This window comes from Nicotiana attenuata, unplaced genomic scaffold (genome assembly GCF_001879085.1).
Source record: "Nicotiana attenuata strain UT unplaced genomic scaffold, NIATTr2, whole genome shotgun sequence".
In the NCBI taxonomy this organism is placed as follows: domain Eukaryota; kingdom Viridiplantae; phylum Streptophyta; class Magnoliopsida; order Solanales; family Solanaceae; genus Nicotiana; species Nicotiana attenuata.
Window position 1 is genome coordinate 21,798 of NW_017673523.1, and position 18,366 is coordinate 40,163.

Genomic DNA, 18,366 nt, shown 5'->3' on the forward strand with positions numbered 1-18,366 from the left:
AAATAAAAGCTGCCAAAATAGCAATTCATAACATTCCAATCAAGAAATATGAGAAGACGTTTAGAGGTGATTTATTATCATGTCTTTTTCCATTAATTGGATCGACACTAACATATCGCCCATGCTGTTTTATGACACTTGATGGCCACGATGGTGATGCCTGCAATCTTGATGGCCACGAGGGTGATGCCTGCAACCTTTCGATCAGGTGACGTCGAAACGGAATTCAAACAAATCATTTTCCAGAAAGAGGGAATTTTGTTTGGTTACAGAAGAGGGAAAATGGTAAAAAGAATGTGGGGTATGGGTAAAAACGTGGGTGAGGGGGTGAGGGGTAAGGAGAGAGAAACGTGAGATATATGGATACCTTTAATTAAGGAGTAAAAACTGCCCATTAATTGGATATGGATACGTTTAATTAAGGAGTAAAAATAGCCCATTAATTAGACCCTTAATTAAGTATGGTATAGGATTGGTAATTTGGTATACGGGTTTGTAATTAAATCAAACCTTAAACATTAAGGGTAATAAGGTTTCATATGTGGTATAGGAATGTAAAAATCCCTTTAAATAGAGGTGCTACATCCTGGCGTCATTTCTACAACTCTCTGCCAATACAAAAGTTGTTTGGGTTGACTCGATAGAAGGCTCAATTAGTTTCAAATTGCGAGCCCAAATTATGTCTAGCGGATTGGATCAATAATAACTGTATGGGCTAATTCTACAAACCCAAAATTGAATAGATTTTCGGCCCATTAATTTGCGTAAGATTCTCTTCTTGGTTCAAGTTCTCGCATTTCTCCCTCGACGGCGAACTCTCTAGAACCTCCTTCTCCCGTCGGCGAACTCGTTCCGATCTCTTTCTCCGGCGAATTCCACTTGTAAGAAACTCTCCAATCTCTCTTCTATTCTAATATTCTTTTCTTTTTGTACAATTTAAACTGATTTTATAATAAAATTTACTTACCGTGTTGTTTTAAATTTTAAGCTGGCATTACTTGCTGATTGCTTGTTTGAAAAATCTGTGTATGAATTAATGCCATAAAAAGGTGGAACCTTTTCATTGTTTTATGGATGGAAATTCGTGACTATCAAGTCATTTTTCCGTTCCTGCAAATTATGTTAAAATTCCAGGTTTCAAATTTTTGTTTCTCACAAGCCATAAGGTCAACGTTAGTTTGTTACAGTACTAGATAATCAATATCTCTAATAAGTAGCAATTATTAGTTTTTCTTTTCTTAGAAGGAGCAATTATTATTAGTTCTTAAAGGGTGCATTGTATACTACATCTAGGAGTGCGCTAATCTTGTTTGATTGTGTAAATTGATTCTGTATTGAAAAATGACCCCGGAAATGATGTGGCGAACTAGTTATAAGAGATATGGAAGAAGACGCGGGAGTGCGATAACTTCAGACGATTGATTAAGTTATGCGATCGTTGTGTTTATTGTTTACTACAAATATACTTTAGCTTGTTGGTCTATAATCTCAGTGGAAGCTAAAAATTCTGTGTAAACGTTGATGGGAAGAATTATCCGGTACTTGCAGGGGCGGACACACATTAAGCGAAGCGGTGTCACGCGACACCGCTTCATCGGAAAATTTTACTAAATATATGTATCAATACTATGAGGAAACGGATACGTAGGAAGAAATGACACCACTTAACGCAAATTGTCTCCTGGCGCATTGGTATGTGCCTGATTTTGCTCCAAGAGGTCAGAGGTTTGAATCACAATTGCAAATACTTGAGAGAGCCTCTATAGTTAAAAATTGTGATGAAGTAGGATTGAACTCGGGATCTTTTCTAACTTAAGATTCGACAGAACTAATGGACTAAAGCTATTTACTGTCTAGAAATATGATAATTAAAGTTATTTATTCTTGTTCTTCTATAGATTTCGACACCGCATACAAAAGTTCATGCATACGCCCCTGGGTACTTGTATCGGTGGGAGGTAGCAGGTACCCGGTGGAATAGTCGAGATGGGTGCAAGTTGGCCTGATACCACCGTCAAAAAAAAAAAAGAAGAAAGAAGAATCATGTTGGTGCAAGGAACATGCTTGTAGCACATTGGATATCTTGCTTCTTTTGCATATCCATGTTACAACTTGCAATACATGGTGCTTTCTCAAACTGATTGTTTATTCTGATACTTGATGCTAATTCCAACATTAAAACGATAAATCAAACTTTCCTTGTCAATTCACTGGTGAAGGACAAGCTTGGCGCTGACAGTTTTGCCAGAAATAAAAAACAAACAGAAGGAATTTGATGTTTTAGGGGTTTGAAGAGATGTGAATAGGTTTCTGTGTTTCAAGTTTAAATTAGTGCCTGAAATGGATAATGTTGTCCTTTTATCATGCTGTGTGGTGCCACACTTGTTTGAGGATCCTTGTGGATTTGAGGTCTGCAAAATAGGCAATAAGTTAACATAAGAAGACAGGAAAAGGATTAGCTCTGGGTGTTGCACTCGGGGTGTTTTAGCTTTTAGTTGTTCATCCATCTTCTCTTATAATTGTACACTTTAGAGACTGACGCAAGTCAAATATGGAGTTCAAACTCAATTTCCCTTACATTATTTGGCCTTTTTCTGAGTTGTCAGCTCAATCCAACTCTTTCACAAATATAAACCTTGAAGCCCCAGTTAGGTAGTTATTGTTGTTGATGATGACTTGATGGTCGATTGCCTAGTAACTCCGCGGATAAAAAACTGAAATGATACATTATTCTGTGTTACTCGCAAAAGCAGGGGTGGAGGGGTTATTGATTTTCTTATCCTGCTGAATTGTCACCTATTATTCCTTGATAGGAGCAGGGAGAAATTACCTCTTATTTTCCATCTAATTTTAATAGATTGCATTTATTGATTTTACTTCCTGACTTGGATCTAGTTAGTTGGTTAACTGTTCAACAGGTAAATTTCGTTTCCTTCGTTGCTGATATTTAGTTGTGGAGACAGAGTTTGGTTTTATCCCTAAGAAAATGGAGGAGATGAGTGGACCTTTGTCTTGGCCTCTTATTTTGGTTACTCTTTGTCATAAGAGTGAATACATAGACAGACCCCTAAACTTGTCCCTTTTTTTCACCTAGATACTTAAACTCACCCGATGACCTATTGAGCACTCAATCTCTATTGAGATCATGCCAATTAAACACAAGAAGCTGACATGGCACAAAAGGTGAATCTCACCTATTTTGAACGCGTGTTCATTAAAAAAGAGAGCTAAAATGGTCTTCTTCTTCACATTGAAGCCAAACGCACTTTAAACTTGCTTAAGCTCCTTTCATTCACCAAAACAAATACACAATAGAAACCCAACACAAAGTTTTATAGAGAACTTTACGAACACCCAGCAATAAAAAGAAAGAAAAATGCACAGGAAGAAGAAAAGAAAAATGCATACCCAGCTTCTGGAAGAAGAATTTGCAGCTCATCGACTATTTTAATTTTCGTTTTACTTTTATAATTATTGAAGAATTTTTTGTTATTCTCTTTGGGGCTAGAGAGGTGAGGTCGTTGGTTTATTCCAAAATATAACTCTTACTTTCATTATAATAGACCCAGAAGCTTTTTTCTTAATTAGCTGTTGGATATTCCATAACAGATTCGGTGTTGTTCATCAAGTAAAAAATGAGATTTGTCCACAAGTCTATGGAACTTGGCCATAACAGAGGAATGAGATCGGCGAGGATGATCCCCGATCTGGTCAAACAGAGGAAGGTCTTGAAAAAGAAAAGAAGCTCGTGTGGGGAAGAAGACCAACAAGAGAAAAAAAAAAACTACTGTAAACTAACAGAAGAAAGCCATAAATTAATGGAGATAATTTTCTGTGGAAGAAGAAGATGTACGTGGGGAGTATATTGTTTTTCTATTTTAATGCTCAAAAGTTAAATAGATCCACATGTTCAATTTTCATTGGCTTGTTACCACATCACACCGAGAGTGAGCTACACGCATCTTGTGTTCTCAGCTGATCCAGCTTGTCGTGTCTAATTGGCACATTCTAAATAGAGATTGAGTGCTCAATAGGTCATGGGGTGAGTTTAAGTGTCTAGGTGAAAACAATGGACAAGTGTAGCGGTCTGTCTATGTATTCAGCCTTGTCATAAACGTAATGTTAGACTTGTCATTGGTGGGCTCTTAGTCTTCCCAACAAGGTGTTATTGATCAAAAAAGTACATATTATCATTGGATGTGCTTAATCTATTGAAACTACCTATGCTTGAAGAGTTTCAAAATCAACTTTAGTCAAAGCAAGAAATTGAGCTTTTGAAACAATTTTTTGAATTGAAACCTTAGGCATTAAAATCTTTCGTGACCGACTTATTGCGAAAGAGTACGGGCTCCCTACATTTTTTACCATGAGAAAAGCTCTTATTATTGCCCTGAGGGTTTTATTATAGTCAAAGCATAAAATTTACTTCAGAAAGTAAGTTTAGTTGTGCTGTTAGTCTGTGACAGTCCATGGGAAGCAACGTTTGAATCTGTATCACTCTTGTCAAACTAAATTAACTTGCAGAGATATTGGATACCTTACTGCTCATTGGTGGGAAACCTTGCCTTGAAGCGTAGATCACTAGAGCATAATTACCCTCATCAGAAATGCGCTAAAACAATAGGTAATATAGGTATAAAAAAGTTAAGCATCCACGGGAAAGAGGGAGAATAGTTGCATTAATTGTGGTCCCAAAGTGTCTATAGTAGTAGCTAATAGCAGAATCAGGTCACCAAGGTTCAAAGCATAATTCGCCACACTCTGTGTCAAAAAACATATGTTGCAGCAGCAACAACAACAACAACAACCCAGTATAATCCCATGTGTGGGGTCTGGGGAGGGTAGTGTGTACGCAGACCTTACCCCTAACCCGGGGGTAGAGAGGCTGTTTCCGAAAGACTCTCGGCATGTTGCAACAACAACAACAACAAAAACATATCTTGCGTTTCTTCCAACTTTCTTTGTTTGAGAAAACTGTTACAGAAAGTACTTGAGTAAAAGCTTTATTTCCCACTTTGTAGAGTAGGAAAACATAGTAATAGTATCAATATCTCTCCTTCTTGGGACTATCAACTTTAAAGCTTCCTCCTCAAATTGCTGCCTTTATGAAGTTTGAATATGCTACTTATATAAAAAAGTTATTAGTTTATTGTGCTACCATGTGCGAAAAGACTAGGCTGAGGGAGCAGCTGGTCGTGCAACCTGCAGCTTATAAAAATCCTCACTTTCACCGTGTATTATTTTCTCAAGGCTCTTTTTTTCCTTGTATTCTGTTAGTAACTTTTAGTTGTTCCGTCTAATGTATGTATGGTAATAGTGACTATAACTTATAACTGCTCACTCCTTTTATTGACCTCCTTGTGTGCATTTAGTTGTGGTGCCTTCATAGTAGAGAATCATATAGATGGCAAAACAGCATAGAAATAGTTTTTCTCTGTTCCATCAAGAATGTTTTCATCCTGCTTTTGTCTCTCACAGTGAAAAGTGTAATATATGAGTCTTTTGCCTGTTGATTTTGCTGCTACTGCTATAACTGCTGATTTGATTTAATCTAATGCCATGTCTAAGGCTTCCTCTTTATATTTACGTAGAACTGGAGAAGAATGGGCCGCAAAGCTGGGACTTTATATATTAATCCAAGGAACTTTGGAAGCCTCCAAAAACCTTGTGCAAAGGAAATGGTCACATTTCTTAATTGTTTGACTTTAAATCATAACAAGGATGAGAAATGTGGCAGGCAAAAGTCACTTCTGAGTACCTGCATGGAAGCTCAGGTAATTGGATGCCTGTTCTTTAGTTGAATAATGAATATTGCTTCTTTTTTTCTTCTTTAATATTGTTCTTAGCAAAGCTAGAGTAAGCTTCTTCCATGTATTTTCTATATTTTTGTATAAAAATTTAGTTATTTCTTGATTAAAGCATGTGATAAAATCCTGTTATCTTGCCTTTCGCATTAAGATTTATTGTGATACCTATTTCTGCAGAGTGGCAAGAACCGAAAGCCTTGGGGTAGCATCAATTATCACCTTCAGAGGCTTAGCAGGGGAAGGAAGTAACTTGAATCAAGTTACATCTGCATTTTTCAAACCGGGGCGGTTGTGGCTTTTTGGCATGTTTTGAAATTAGTTACTGAGATGGTTTTTTCAATTTCTCAACGAACAACATTTTCCTTGGACGGTCTGTAATTTCTATAGAATAGTATGAATTTAGACTCGATAAGCAGTTGAGGAACATCTTTTATTGTTTGTTTCAGTATGTGGATTTTTAACCTTTCAGTTGTAGCTATAAAGTTGATAACCATCCCTAGGTTTCAGATTGTCTCCACCACAATATCTGTAGCTCTTATAGTAGTGCAATAACTTGTGTTGGCAGGAAGGGATGTGTTTAAATTGAGAGATATATCATCATTTACATATTGTTTGGTCTTGTTGCATTAGCAATGTAAGGCTGATATTCACACCATTAATGTTTGATATCCTTGGATAGTTTCAACAATCTGTGGAATCAGCAGGTCCTTATCTGCTGGTGAAAGACTCATTAATTTTTTCATTGAAGTAATTTTTTGCAAGGGAATGGGGCATCGTGCCCCTTACAAATCTAAAATTAAAAAGATAGACTTTTATATATCTCTTACATGTAAAGTAATCTCTCATGTGCAAAGAAAAAGGGGGTCGTAAAACTAGAAAAAGTTTGCAAACCTACAAAACCATGACCCTTTTCTTAGCAGCTTTTTCAACCTACCCGAGGTAAGGAAATAAATCAACCATTTCACTTACTATGCCTTTCACCAGGTGAGCAAAAAGTAATTATCTTTAGTCCGGTCTTCCATTTTTGCCTGTGATTAACTTGCAAAATATGCCTAATTTTTTAATTGAAGTATTCTTTCTTGGTAACTTACAAAATATCCATCCAAGACAAAAATCTAATTCATGTCTTACAGAACAGAAAGCCCAAAACTTTGAGCCATCTTCAATATTACAATGTGGGTAGGAGTGGCAAACGGGCGGGGCGGGACGGGGTGGGTATAGTTCTGGTCAAAATGGATAATGAAAAAACGGATCAATTATCCGACCCAACCCATATTTAATACGGAAAAAAATGAGTTAACCGGCGGATAATATGAGTAAATATTATCCATGAATTCTTGCATATGATCACTTTTGGTAGAAGTTAGACACATTGGTTATCCATTTTCTAAAGAGAAACTTTCAGAAGCCACTATGTTTTAGTGGTTATTAGCTAGTTGTAGCTACCATTTATTATATTACTTCCTATAGCTATGTTTTCAGATTTATTAGAATGTATTCGATATATTTAGGCTACTGTATTCATGAATACAGTAGCATTTCTAGGCATGAAACAGGAGATTACAGCTAGACAGATTTTTGTATTCGAGTGTATTCGACTGTATTCATGGCGTGAAACATGGGATTACAGCCGGACAGGTTATTGTATTTGACTGTATTCACGGCGTGAAACAGGGGATTACACTGTTTTTAAACGGAAAGTGAATCAATTAACATAATAGACTCCTAATATAACTCAACAAACTCAATTATAACACATAAATTTTGTATTTCCAGTTATAAAAAAGATTCTCAACCGAAAAACACCCAAAAAACATAGCAATCTTCAGAGAAATTATAAAATACATCTGAATACATAAATTATATTAATTAAAAAAAATATATGAATACATTCATGGAATATAACGAGATAGTGAATACAATAAAATACATAGAATACAGCGGGATACATTGAAATACAATGAAAAAAAAGACAATGAATACAATGAAATACATAGAATATAGCGAGATACATTGAAATACATTGAAATATATTAACAGAAAATTCAAGTTGCTCAGCCCCCAACTCTGTCGTCTTTGTTCAAGAACAACCCTAATATCGTCTCGTTGAATCAGCATCAGTATCCAGTCCTCGCTCGCCGTCATCGTTGCCTCCGATTGCCGACGATTAGCACGTAATTACCGGATTGAAGACAAAGCATGTGATGAAGGGGAGAAGAAGAAACTTAGAAGCCGCTCTAATAGACTGTCTCCATCGACGCCACTGTTCCTGTTACCATAATACCCTTACGTGCGCTTCAAAAAACCTATTCTTTACAATTGAATTTGAATTGCGCTTGTGGATTGGGACGGAAAACCCCAGATTGGGCAGAACCCTAGAACGACGAAGAGAAGAGGACACAACATAGCACATTGAGTTAATTCAACTTAATAGGCTGTAATAAATCATAAATTACAAATTAAATCATCACACCTGTGCCATTTTCAACGTCCACATGAGTCTGTTTAGGGTTGTAAGGGTATTTTGATGGCCTTTTTTGGTTCTTGGCCGTATCAGATATTGAAGCTTTTTGATTTTTGTCCATAGTTGACTTCACTTCTCTCTCCATTCCATTCTTGCTGAAAAATTTCAGATGGAGAGTCAAAGCTGCCCGTTTCGATCTGTATTTGAGAGAATTGTGGTTGTACTCATGGAGAAAGACTGGAGTTGAAAGAGAGAGGGTGGAGAAAAATCTAAAAGAATGAGAGAGAAAAATAATACAAGACTGTATTTTATGGCTTAAGAGTAGCAGATGACAATAAATAGATATTTGGTTATAAAAATAAAAAAAGTAGATGTGGAATATAATTTTTTAAAAGGGTTTTTATTTAAAATAAATAAGGTATGAACCTTTGCCATAGGAGATAACTATTCCTTATCTAAATGGATAATGGTTCTTATACATATTTAACCCGTTTATAAAAAGTTCATTATCTAACTCATTTTTTAGTAAATTATATAGGTGGTTAACTGTTACCCCTAATTGTGGGGTTAGAATCCAGCCAGTGATCCAGAGAGAAGATACTTCTCTCTCTTCAAGGTAAAACAATAAGAAGAAATACTTGAGACTAAAATTGCACCCAAAAGTAAGAAGATAATAGGCTAGAGTAATATACTTGCATAGAAAAGAATCTAATAACTAGACATTGACAATGCAAAATCGAGGACGCTAATCTAAAGCCATCAAAGATGAAAATTCAACAGCATACTATATTCTCAAAAACCAATATACTGCCCAATTAACCATTGCAAAAATATTAAAAGTACCCAATATAAGAAGTACTGTACTAAAATATAAACCCAGCACTGATCACTCCACACACTTAGTCGACCTCCTCAATCTTGGGGCCTGCACCGCTACCACCAGCTGGAGGAGCATCATCATCCATAGGTGCACCTGCTTCACCACCTGCACCTTGGTACATCTTGGCGATGATGGGGTTGCAGATGCTCTCGAGCTCCTTCATTTTATCTTCAAACTCGTCAGCTTCAGCAAGCTGGTTGCTGTCAAGCCATGAGATTGCCTGATCAATTGCATCCTCAATCTTCTTCTTGTCATCTGGGCTTAGCTTAGAACCAATCTTCTCGTCCTTTATGGTGTTCCTCATGTTGTAGGCATAGTTCTCCAGTGCGTTCTTGGCCTCTACCTTCTTCTTGTGTTCTTCATCCTCTGCCTTGTACTTCTCTGCTTCCTGGACCATCTTTTCAATTTCTTCCTTCGACAACCTACCCTTGTCATTGGTAATTGTGATCTTGTTCTTCTGTCCAGTGGTCTTGTCTTCAGCAGAGACGTTCAAGATACCATTGGCATCAATATCAAAGCAGACTGTGATCTGAGGCACACCCCTAGGTGCAGGAGGGATACCAGAAAGCTCAAATTTACCCAGCAAGTTGTTGTCTCTAGTTCTTGCTCTCTCACCCTCATACACCTGAATCAACACTCCAGGTTGGTTGTCAGAATATGTAGAGAACACCTGCTCTTTCTTGGTAGGAATAGTGGTATTCCTTGGAATCAAGACAGTCATCACTCCTCCAGCAGTTTCCAACCCAAGAGATAGAGGGGTGACATCCAAAAGCAACAAGTCTTGAACCTTCTCGTTACCCTCTCCGCTTAGAATGGCAGCTTGCACAGCTGCACCATAGGCAACAGCCTCATCTGGGTTGATGCTCTTGCAAAGCTCCTTTCCATTAAAGAAGTCTTGCAACAGCTGTTGTACCTTGGGAATTCTAGTGGATCCACCAACAAGAACAACATCATGTACAGTGCTCTTGTCCATCTTGGCGTCCCTCAAACATTTCTCAACTGGCTCCATACACTTCCTGAAAAGATCCATGTTCAACTCCTCAAATCTAGCACGAGTAATGGTGGAATAGAAGTCAACTCCCTCATACAAGGAATCAATCTCAATTGTTGTCTGAGCAGTGGAAGAAAGAGTTCTCTTCGCCCTCTCACATGCTGTCCTCAATCTTCTAAGGGCTCTTGGGTTACCAGTAATGTCCTTCTTGTGCTTTCTTTTGAACTCTTGGACAAAGTGGTTCACCATTCTGTTATCAAAATCTTCACCTCCAAGGTGAGTGTCTCCTGCTGTGGCTTTCACCTCAAAAATACCTTCTTCAATAGTAAGGAGGGACACATCAAAAGTACCACCACCTAGATCAAAGATAAGAACGTTCTTCTCACCAACACTTGTGGCTTTCTTGTCAAGACCATAAGCAATGGCCGCTGCTGTGGGCTCATTAATAATACGCATGACATTCAAGCCAGAAATGACACCAGCATCCTTAGTAGCCTGGCGTTGGGAGTCATTGAAGTATGCAGGTACAGTAACCACAGCATTTTTCACAGTTGATCCAAGGAAGGCCTCGGCTATTTCCTTCATCTTTATAAGCACCATGGAGGAGATTTCTTCAGCAGCAAACTGCTTCTCTTCACCCTTGTAGTTGACGACAATCATTGGCTTGTCACCTGGTCCGGAAATAACTTTGAAAGGCCACAATTTGATGTCACTCTGTACAGAGGCATCACTGAACCTCCTTCCAATAAGCCTCTTGGCATCTGCCATTGTAAACACATAGTAAGTACTGATTCAATCACATGCAATCTTTACTTCAAAACTATTTAAATCAAAAGTTAAATCCCCCCCCCCCCTCCCAAAACCACGCACACTATGCATGAACGGCAACTATAGCACAAAACGTAACATAACAGCCAAAGACCATCAAATTCAGGAAAGCTTTAAGAATCGATGACAGCAGAGATATTCATGAATATTAAACCGGTAGCAGTCCAAAAAATCCATATTAATGGTCAATATTTTGGTGGAACAACCTATATGGCTAGGGGAGGATGCAGTATGAATGTGTCAGGACATGGAGCATATTAGATTTGATTGCAATAAGTAGTAGATATGAACCCCTAGCTTTAAAAATATAACAGGTTCAATGCTAAGAACCTTAAGGTTTAAACCTTGAAGCTTAAATCCTGAATTCACTTTTGTTAATATGGCTATGTCTAGCAAACATGAACATGAAATTACGAATAAGCCATTGGCATATGAATTAAGACATGGGACATGGAAGGCATTCAACTAAACATCTACATTAACTCATATATAGATAGACGATAGTTGTGCTGGTAGTACTTCGCTACAACTGGCTCGAAGTCCTAAATCAACAATTGGTTAGAAATAATTCATAACACTATTCTAGAACATTTACCTTCATCAAACGAGAAGGTAATACGTATTAACACTATTTAAAAAAACAATTACTACATACATTAACACTACTATTAACAGAAACAAGGTCATTATGCAATAGCTCAACATTCAATCTAGATCTAACAACAGCTCTACTATTAATCAACAACAAAACAAGCTAAAATCACAAACCACAAAAAAATTATGATCTAACAACAGATCTGAGCTCAAAACTAACCGAAAACAGTGTTAATAGGATTCATGGCGACTTGATTCTTAGCGGCATCACCAATGAGACGTTCAGAATCAGTAAATCCAACATAAGACGGCGTCGTCCTGTTCCCTTGATCATTAGCAATAATCTCAACACGGTCATGTTGCCATACACCGACACAAGAGTAAGTAGTTCCGAGATCGATTCCGATCGCCGGACCTTCACCTTTTCCGGCCATTACTTAGCTTTTTTCACTATACACCAACGTAAAAGCGAGACTCAAAAAAGAGAATGTGAAGACGGCTGAGAGAAAGTAAGGGAATAAAGAATTGTGGTAGGGTTTGATGAGAGGGCGAGGGGAAAGGAGAGGAGTATTTAATGGGCTGGGCTATTTGGTTCTAGAATGTTCTTTTGCAACTGGATCTGACCAATCAAAATTTACAGGGGTATATTTGGAGTTTCCTATTTCTTAGGGGAATTGGTCTTTTTATGCAGTGTTGTTGTTGGACAAAGAATCAACCACAATTTTTTTTGGGGCCCCAAACCGACTCCCATATACGCGCTCCCCACGAAGTTTACGTGAATTTCTTGCATTAATCATGTGGTTACAAGTGTGCAAGTAAAATGGACCTCATATTCATCAAACGTTCTAAAGTTCCAAATTTCCAATATCTTAACTTCACGTCCGTATTTTAAAAGGCGTTTTGGGGCGAGCCCTGAGGCGAGGCGCATCAAAAACGCCCCGAGGCGATGGTATGGGGTGAAAGTCTCAAGAAGCATACTGTTTAACTAGAAAATAAAAATTTCGGTCAAAGCTTATTTTTAGAAGTACTCGAGTTACTGATAATCAAGAGAAGGAATATTCTTGTAATAAGAAAGGAAAATTAGAGTATGAAATAGCAGAGTAATCAATATAAAGCAAAAGTAAATAATTGTATTCCAATGATAATTAGAACGTGTCCATACAAATGACATTTCTATTCTTTATATAGACATTTCTAAGTACAACGTCTTTTCCCCTTTATGACTGGGTCATTATGAGCATTTATGACATTAATGGAACGTTATAATTGGTTATCGTAATCGTTTCGTGAAGATTATGTAACGTATGTAATCATTCATGCTCATTAATTGAAGACCAATGAATCTGTCCTTTTTCCTGTCTTGGTTCATTCTACCGATGTCTTTTCAAATTACTAAAGAGACTCGAGCAACCGTTCCTTCTCGCCCCTCGGACGTTTTACTCGTACTTATTAAGACTCACGTCTTTTTAAGTACTCTTTTCCAGCTGTCACTTTTCTAATGACCCACGTGTCTTGCCATGTCAGCCACACAATTAATTCCACGTGTAATATTTATTTTTCCCCAATACATAGTCCCCCCACTTGCCAATTATTCAGCAATTGAATATTTGGGAAGTGGATCTCATTTAAAGCGGGAATTTTTGCCGCCGTTTCTCACATATACCTTCTTCTGAACCGACGCGTCGCATGTCACTTTCATTTAATGCACGTGACACGTGGTGGTTATCGATTGGTTCTGCAACTCTTCAACGCTTTCTAGGGCTTTTTTACGGCTGCATCAATCACGAAGTGACAGTTTTCATGATGACGTTTCCATCATTACCTTTTTTGCGTGACGGTTGCTTCTGCATATAAATACACCATTTGTCTTCACTTTCACGAAAAAACTTTCTTCAGTGTTCTTCATCCGCATCCTGCTCTTCTATACGTTCTACTTCTCTATACAACTATGTCTTCTTCAAATCCTAATCCTCGAAAAGTTCTTATTGTAGACGAACTTCCCACTTCTTCTGCTCCAACTAAAAGTAGGAGAGGTGGTATGTTGTGTAGTCTAGGGTCAGTTTTTGTACGCGGCTTTTCTTCTCAATTTAATTCTACTCACCCATCATCTTCTAGAACTAGGGCCTCTTTTTTACATAGATCTTCTGTTAGAGGTAGATATTCTAATGAACCAGTTCGTGAACCTTCTGTTGATGAGATCATCCCTGCTGAACTTTCTTTCTACTCTGATAGGGAATCGATTAGGAATCAAGTCACTTCTATGACTTCTCATGATCGTGCTGATGTTTGCCCTTCCCAAATTACTGAAGGTTTGATTTGTGTTGTGCGTAGAGACTGCCATTGGAAATTTGACTTCCCAATTTTGGTTCCTAATGAAAATCAAAGAATTACTTCCTTTAAAGCTGGTTTTTCTTTTGTGTATACATATCCCTTCACATTAGGTTTTAGGCCTCCTATTGACCCGGTCATCATTGAATTTTGCCGTTTCTTTTATGTGTGTTTAGGATAGATTGACCCTATTGTATGGAGGGTTGTGGTATGCCTTAGGTATTTGGCAAATCTGGCTCAATTACCCTCCACCTTTTACCATCTAATCCATCTCTACTCTCCCAAGTTATTTCGTCATTAAATTTTTACTCTCGTGGCAAGAAGTGAGAGAGTTTTGGTTAGCCCTGAGGATGATAAAGATCGTGGCTGGTACGCCCGATTCGTTGCCGCCCCTACAAGTGGGTTAGTAGGTGAAGAGAACATGCCCTTCCCTAAGTGGAACTTTGCACATAAGTTTTTCTTTCAATCTTTATTTCTCTTCTTTTTTGTGAAGAGCTTGTACTTCTCGTAACTGTTTTACTTCTCTCTTTCAGCAACCATGGGAACTGTTGAGGAGATTCCTGGTTTCCATGGTTGGGTAGAAATTTTTTTAACAATTGCTCCTATGGAAGTAAGATATTGGAAGTATCTTTCAAATAGATTTAGATGGAAAGTTAAGACTCACGGTAACTTTCTCTTTCACTTTCTTCTTTATTTTTGTTCTTATCCTAGAACTTGTTAACCCTTTTCTTTATTAGGGTTTCCCGTTCGGGGTGTGAGTGCTGAATCAATTGCTGCCTCAAGGCTCTCCTTAGCAAAGGCTCAGGAAATAATTTTGAGTTCCTCATCAAAAAGAAAGGCTGATAGGCACAGGATTCCGAAGATGAAGAGGAGAAGGATGAAGGCTCTTTGGTTTGTAAGCCACGAGCCAGAAGACGGGTCATATCTGATGATGAAGCTACTCCTCCTCCTCGTCTTGTTTCTGTGTTTGAGCCTGAAAATGCTACTTTAGTGAGTTCTGATGAAGAAACGCCTGCAGCACCCCGTGACTCTACTTAACACCTCTTTTCTCGTGGATTTGATAATGAAAACTTTGGCTTAATTTCTGAGGAGGCGCCACTTGTCTCTTTTCCTGTGTCTGCTCCAATGGAAACTCAGTTGCCTGTTCCTACTATTGTTGCTACTGCTCCGCCCGTGGCTATTTTGACTTCTTCAACCGTTCCTGCTGCCACAACTTCTTGCGCTGAAATCGGTTCCTCTAGTGGAAGTAGGGCAATGAAGCAAGTTACCATCTGGCCAGGCTGATGTGTGGTTGAAACCACTGATAAGCCCAGTTGAGAAGTCTAAACTAGAAAGTCACAGCTCTCTAACTTGGATGAACGATATTGTTCATTCTTCTTTGAAGGTATAAACCTCGCCTTTTTATCTTATGTGAATTTTCTTTTATCAATATCACATTTCTTTTTCTCATTATGTAGATCAATCTCATCGGTACGGAGATGATGAAAAGGATCGTCCATACAAAGCTGCTAATGCATGAATACCATGCTGAGGCAGATAATTGGAAGGAGCAGTACGAGAGTCTTCAACTTGAAATGGAGGTGTTAGAGGAAAACAAGTGTACCTTGGAGCAGCAAGTAAAGGTTTTGGCAGCAGAACTAGCGGTTGAGAGAGCCTCTTCTAATCAGGCGGGCAAAGACAAGAACCTTCTTGAGTCTTCATTTGCTGAACAACTTTCTAGAGCTAGTGAAGAGATTAGAGATCTGAAAGACCTATTGAATCAGAAAGAAGTTTATGCTGGTGAACTCGTTCAAACGCTCACGCAAGCTCAAGAAGATCTCCGAATGTCTTCTGATAGGGTTCGATTTTTAGAGAATTCACTTGCCCCCTGTAGGCTTCTTATGATGTTGCCTTAATTGAGAAGGAAGAACTCAGGAATGAGATTGAGCATTGGGAAAGAGACTATGAAGCCCTTGAAGACAAGACTATCGTTGAAGTAAGTTGGGCTTTTTTGAACGCACGCCATGATACTTTACTGGAAGCAAGCCAGAAAGGCTTTGACTTAGCTGTTGAGATTGCAAAGATCAAGGAGACCATTGAGAAAACCCAACAAAGTCAAAGCTTTTCTTCACGCGTGACTGACATTCCCGAGGGTGATGAAATTACTCCTGGTGAGGCTGCTATTCAATTTCCTTCCGCTCAAGTTACTCTTCTTGCTTCTGATGATGCCGTTCTTCCTGGTTCTGATTATGCCTCTTAGTGAAAGTATAAGAAAATGTGAAGTGTTGTTTTATTTTTTTATTGGTAGAATATTTGGAGGTTTTACCCCTGGTCCCATTTGGGGCGATATTTTTGGAAGACCTTGCCACTAGTTTGTTTCGGGGTTTTTCGTAAAGACAATCAGGTTGAAACTAAGTTCATACTTAGTTTTAACCAAGTTATTATGATATTATAAAGTTTTTGTCCAAGTTTTATGACATCTTTATTTCGAGTTTCTGTTTTACTCTTTTAGTGGTTTGCCCTTGCTTTTTTCTTCATAAGTTTGGGGCTTTACTTATCACTTAACTTTAATGTTTGGGTTTGTGTTTTACCCTTTGCTATTTTAACTTTTGCATTTAAAAATGCTTTGTAAATTTCATGACTTCTTTGAACAAGCACGAATTATAAAAGAGGGCCCTTTTATATACGACATGTAATGAAGAAGATATCTCAACTTTATAAGGGTGTAAACATACGAAAGAAGAAATAGGAACACACATGTTTCTTTGAACAACTTTGAGGAAATTTTTGTTTCATTTGAACTTTCAACAATAGTTTACATGTATTTACGTATCATCTATGACTTTTTCGTAACTGTTTTCTTTACAACAGATTTGTAAAAAATTCGAGGTATCTTGGCAACCCACAAGACTAAATATTGCCTTTAACCTATACATTCGTAAAATTTTTGGAATTTACATCCACGAGTGTATTCTTCATAGGTTTTTGAATCAGGCTTGCGTTTTTGGCTCGTGACTCTGCTCTGAACTTTCAGATGAGTAGACTTTTAGGCTTAACTTGAATTATGATTGTTCCAGTCTTCTTTGCCTTTCTTATATATATAGTCCCCCAAGTGTTTGACCTTTGAAGTATGAAATCTCGAGCACTTGATTAATCCTTCCATGTGGTCCTTTTTCTAAAAAAGGAAAAACGTACGGGACTCGGAGGCATATATATTTTAGATGATGACTGCTTAACCCTTTATATTTCCATCAGAAAGACTGTAACCCTAGACCGGGAATTATGTTGCTTCCGTTAGTCTTTTAGGTCTAATATCATCATTGGTACGGGTTAGCTTTTTCCCTATCATCAAAAATCGTTAGTATAATTTTAACTGTACAAAATAAAATCGTAATTAAGGGGTACCTGACTGTGGGTATTTCCTTTTCTTGGAAATAATACTTCTTCAGACGAACAATATTCCAACTCGAGGGTAGAACTTTGCCATCCATGGTTTCCAACTCATATGCACCTTTCCAGCGATACCTCGAACCTTGTAAGGTCCTTCCCAATTTGGACTCAACTTCCCTGCATTGGCTGCTTTTGAGGATTGGAAAACTTTCTTGAGTACGTAGTCCCCAATCTTGAAGTACCTAAGACGAGCTTTCTGATTGTAATATCGCTCAATGATTTGTTTCCGCACAGCCACCCTTATTAAAGTTGTTTCTCTCTTTTCTTCAAGCAAATCGAGATTTACTCGCATCTCCTCCTCATTTGAATCTTCGGTTGCTTGGGTGTTTCGCGTACTTGGCTCTCCTATTTCGACCGGAATTAAGGCTTCAGCACTATACACAAGTGAAAATGGTGTCTCTCTGTACTTGTTTTTGTTATTGTACGGTAAGCCCACAAGACTCCAGGTAGAACTTCTGGCCACTTACCTTTTGACTCCTCTAGTCTTTTCTTCAAGTTCTTAATAATTAACTTTATTTGTTGATTTAGCTTGTCCATTGGCCACATGGTGATAAGGTGTTGAAGTAATCCTTTTAATTTGCCAACTTTGAAAGAATTCTATGATTTGCGCACCTACAAACTGCGGGCCATTATCACACGCGATTTCCTTTGAAACACCAAACCGACATATGATGTTTCGCCAAATGAAGTCTCTGACCTCTTTTTCTCGTACCTGTTTGAAGGCACCTGCTTCTATCCATTTAGTAAAATAATCAGTGAGCATTAATAAAAATTGTACCTTTCCTTTGGCTTGTGGTAATAGACCCACAATATCCATTCCTCACTTCATAAAAGGCCACGATGCAATAACTAGATGTAGTAACTCTGCTGGTCGATGCATGTTATTACCATATCTTTGGCACTTGTCCCATTTGGCCACAAATTTTTCTGCCTCTTCTTCCATTTTTGGTCAGTAATACCCTGCTCTAATTAGAGTTTTTACCAGGGATCTTCCTCTGGCGTGATTTCACAATGTCCTTCATGTACTTCTCCCATCACATACTCC

General features: G+C 38.1%; 2 protein-coding genes across 2 annotated transcripts; one reads left to right on the plus strand and one right to left on the minus strand.

Annotated features, from left to right (window-relative positions):
- Nucleotides 1-652: 652 nt before the first annotated feature.
- On the plus strand, nt 653-6,426 carry LOC109216627. Its single transcript, XM_019380803.1, has 3 exons — nt 653-881; nt 5,592-5,774; nt 5,985-6,426. Exons 2-3 carry the CDS (start codon nt 5,604-5,606, stop codon nt 6,054-6,056), a joined length of 243 nt encoding a protein of 80 aa, XP_019236348.1. The 5' UTR covers nt 653-881; nt 5,592-5,603; the 3' UTR covers nt 6,057-6,426.
- A 2,510-nt stretch (nt 6,427-8,936) lies between these two features.
- Nucleotides 8,937-12,122, minus strand: LOC109216626 (heat shock cognate 70 kDa protein 2-like). The gene is made up of 2 exons (XM_019380802.1): nt 11,785-12,122; nt 8,937-10,903 (listed from the first exon to the last, which is right to left on the minus strand). Exons 1-2 carry the CDS (start codon nt 11,996-11,998, stop codon nt 9,171-9,173), a joined length of 1,947 nt encoding a protein of 648 aa, XP_019236347.1. The 5' UTR covers nt 11,999-12,122; the 3' UTR covers nt 8,937-9,170.
- Between the last annotated feature and the right edge of the window lie 6,244 nt (nt 12,123-18,366).

Bases quoted from the DNA above. Each gene is read 5' to 3' on its own strand.
- LOC109216627 (XM_019380803.1), top strand. From the start codon at position 5,604: ATGGGCCGCAAAGCTGGGACTTTATATATTAATCCAAGGAACTTTGGA. The intron at 5,775-5,984 runs GTAATTGGATGC...CTATTTCTGCAG, and splicing joins GTACCTGCATGGAAGCTCAG to AGTGGCAAGAACCGAAAGCC.
- LOC109216626 (XM_019380802.1), bottom strand. From the start codon at position 11,998: ATGGCCGGAAAAGGTGAAGGTCCGGCGATCGGAATCGATCTCGGAACT. The intron at 10,904-11,784 runs GTTAGTTTTGAG...TTACAATGGCAG, and splicing joins TCCTATTAACACTGTTTTCG to ATGCCAAGAGGCTTATTGGA.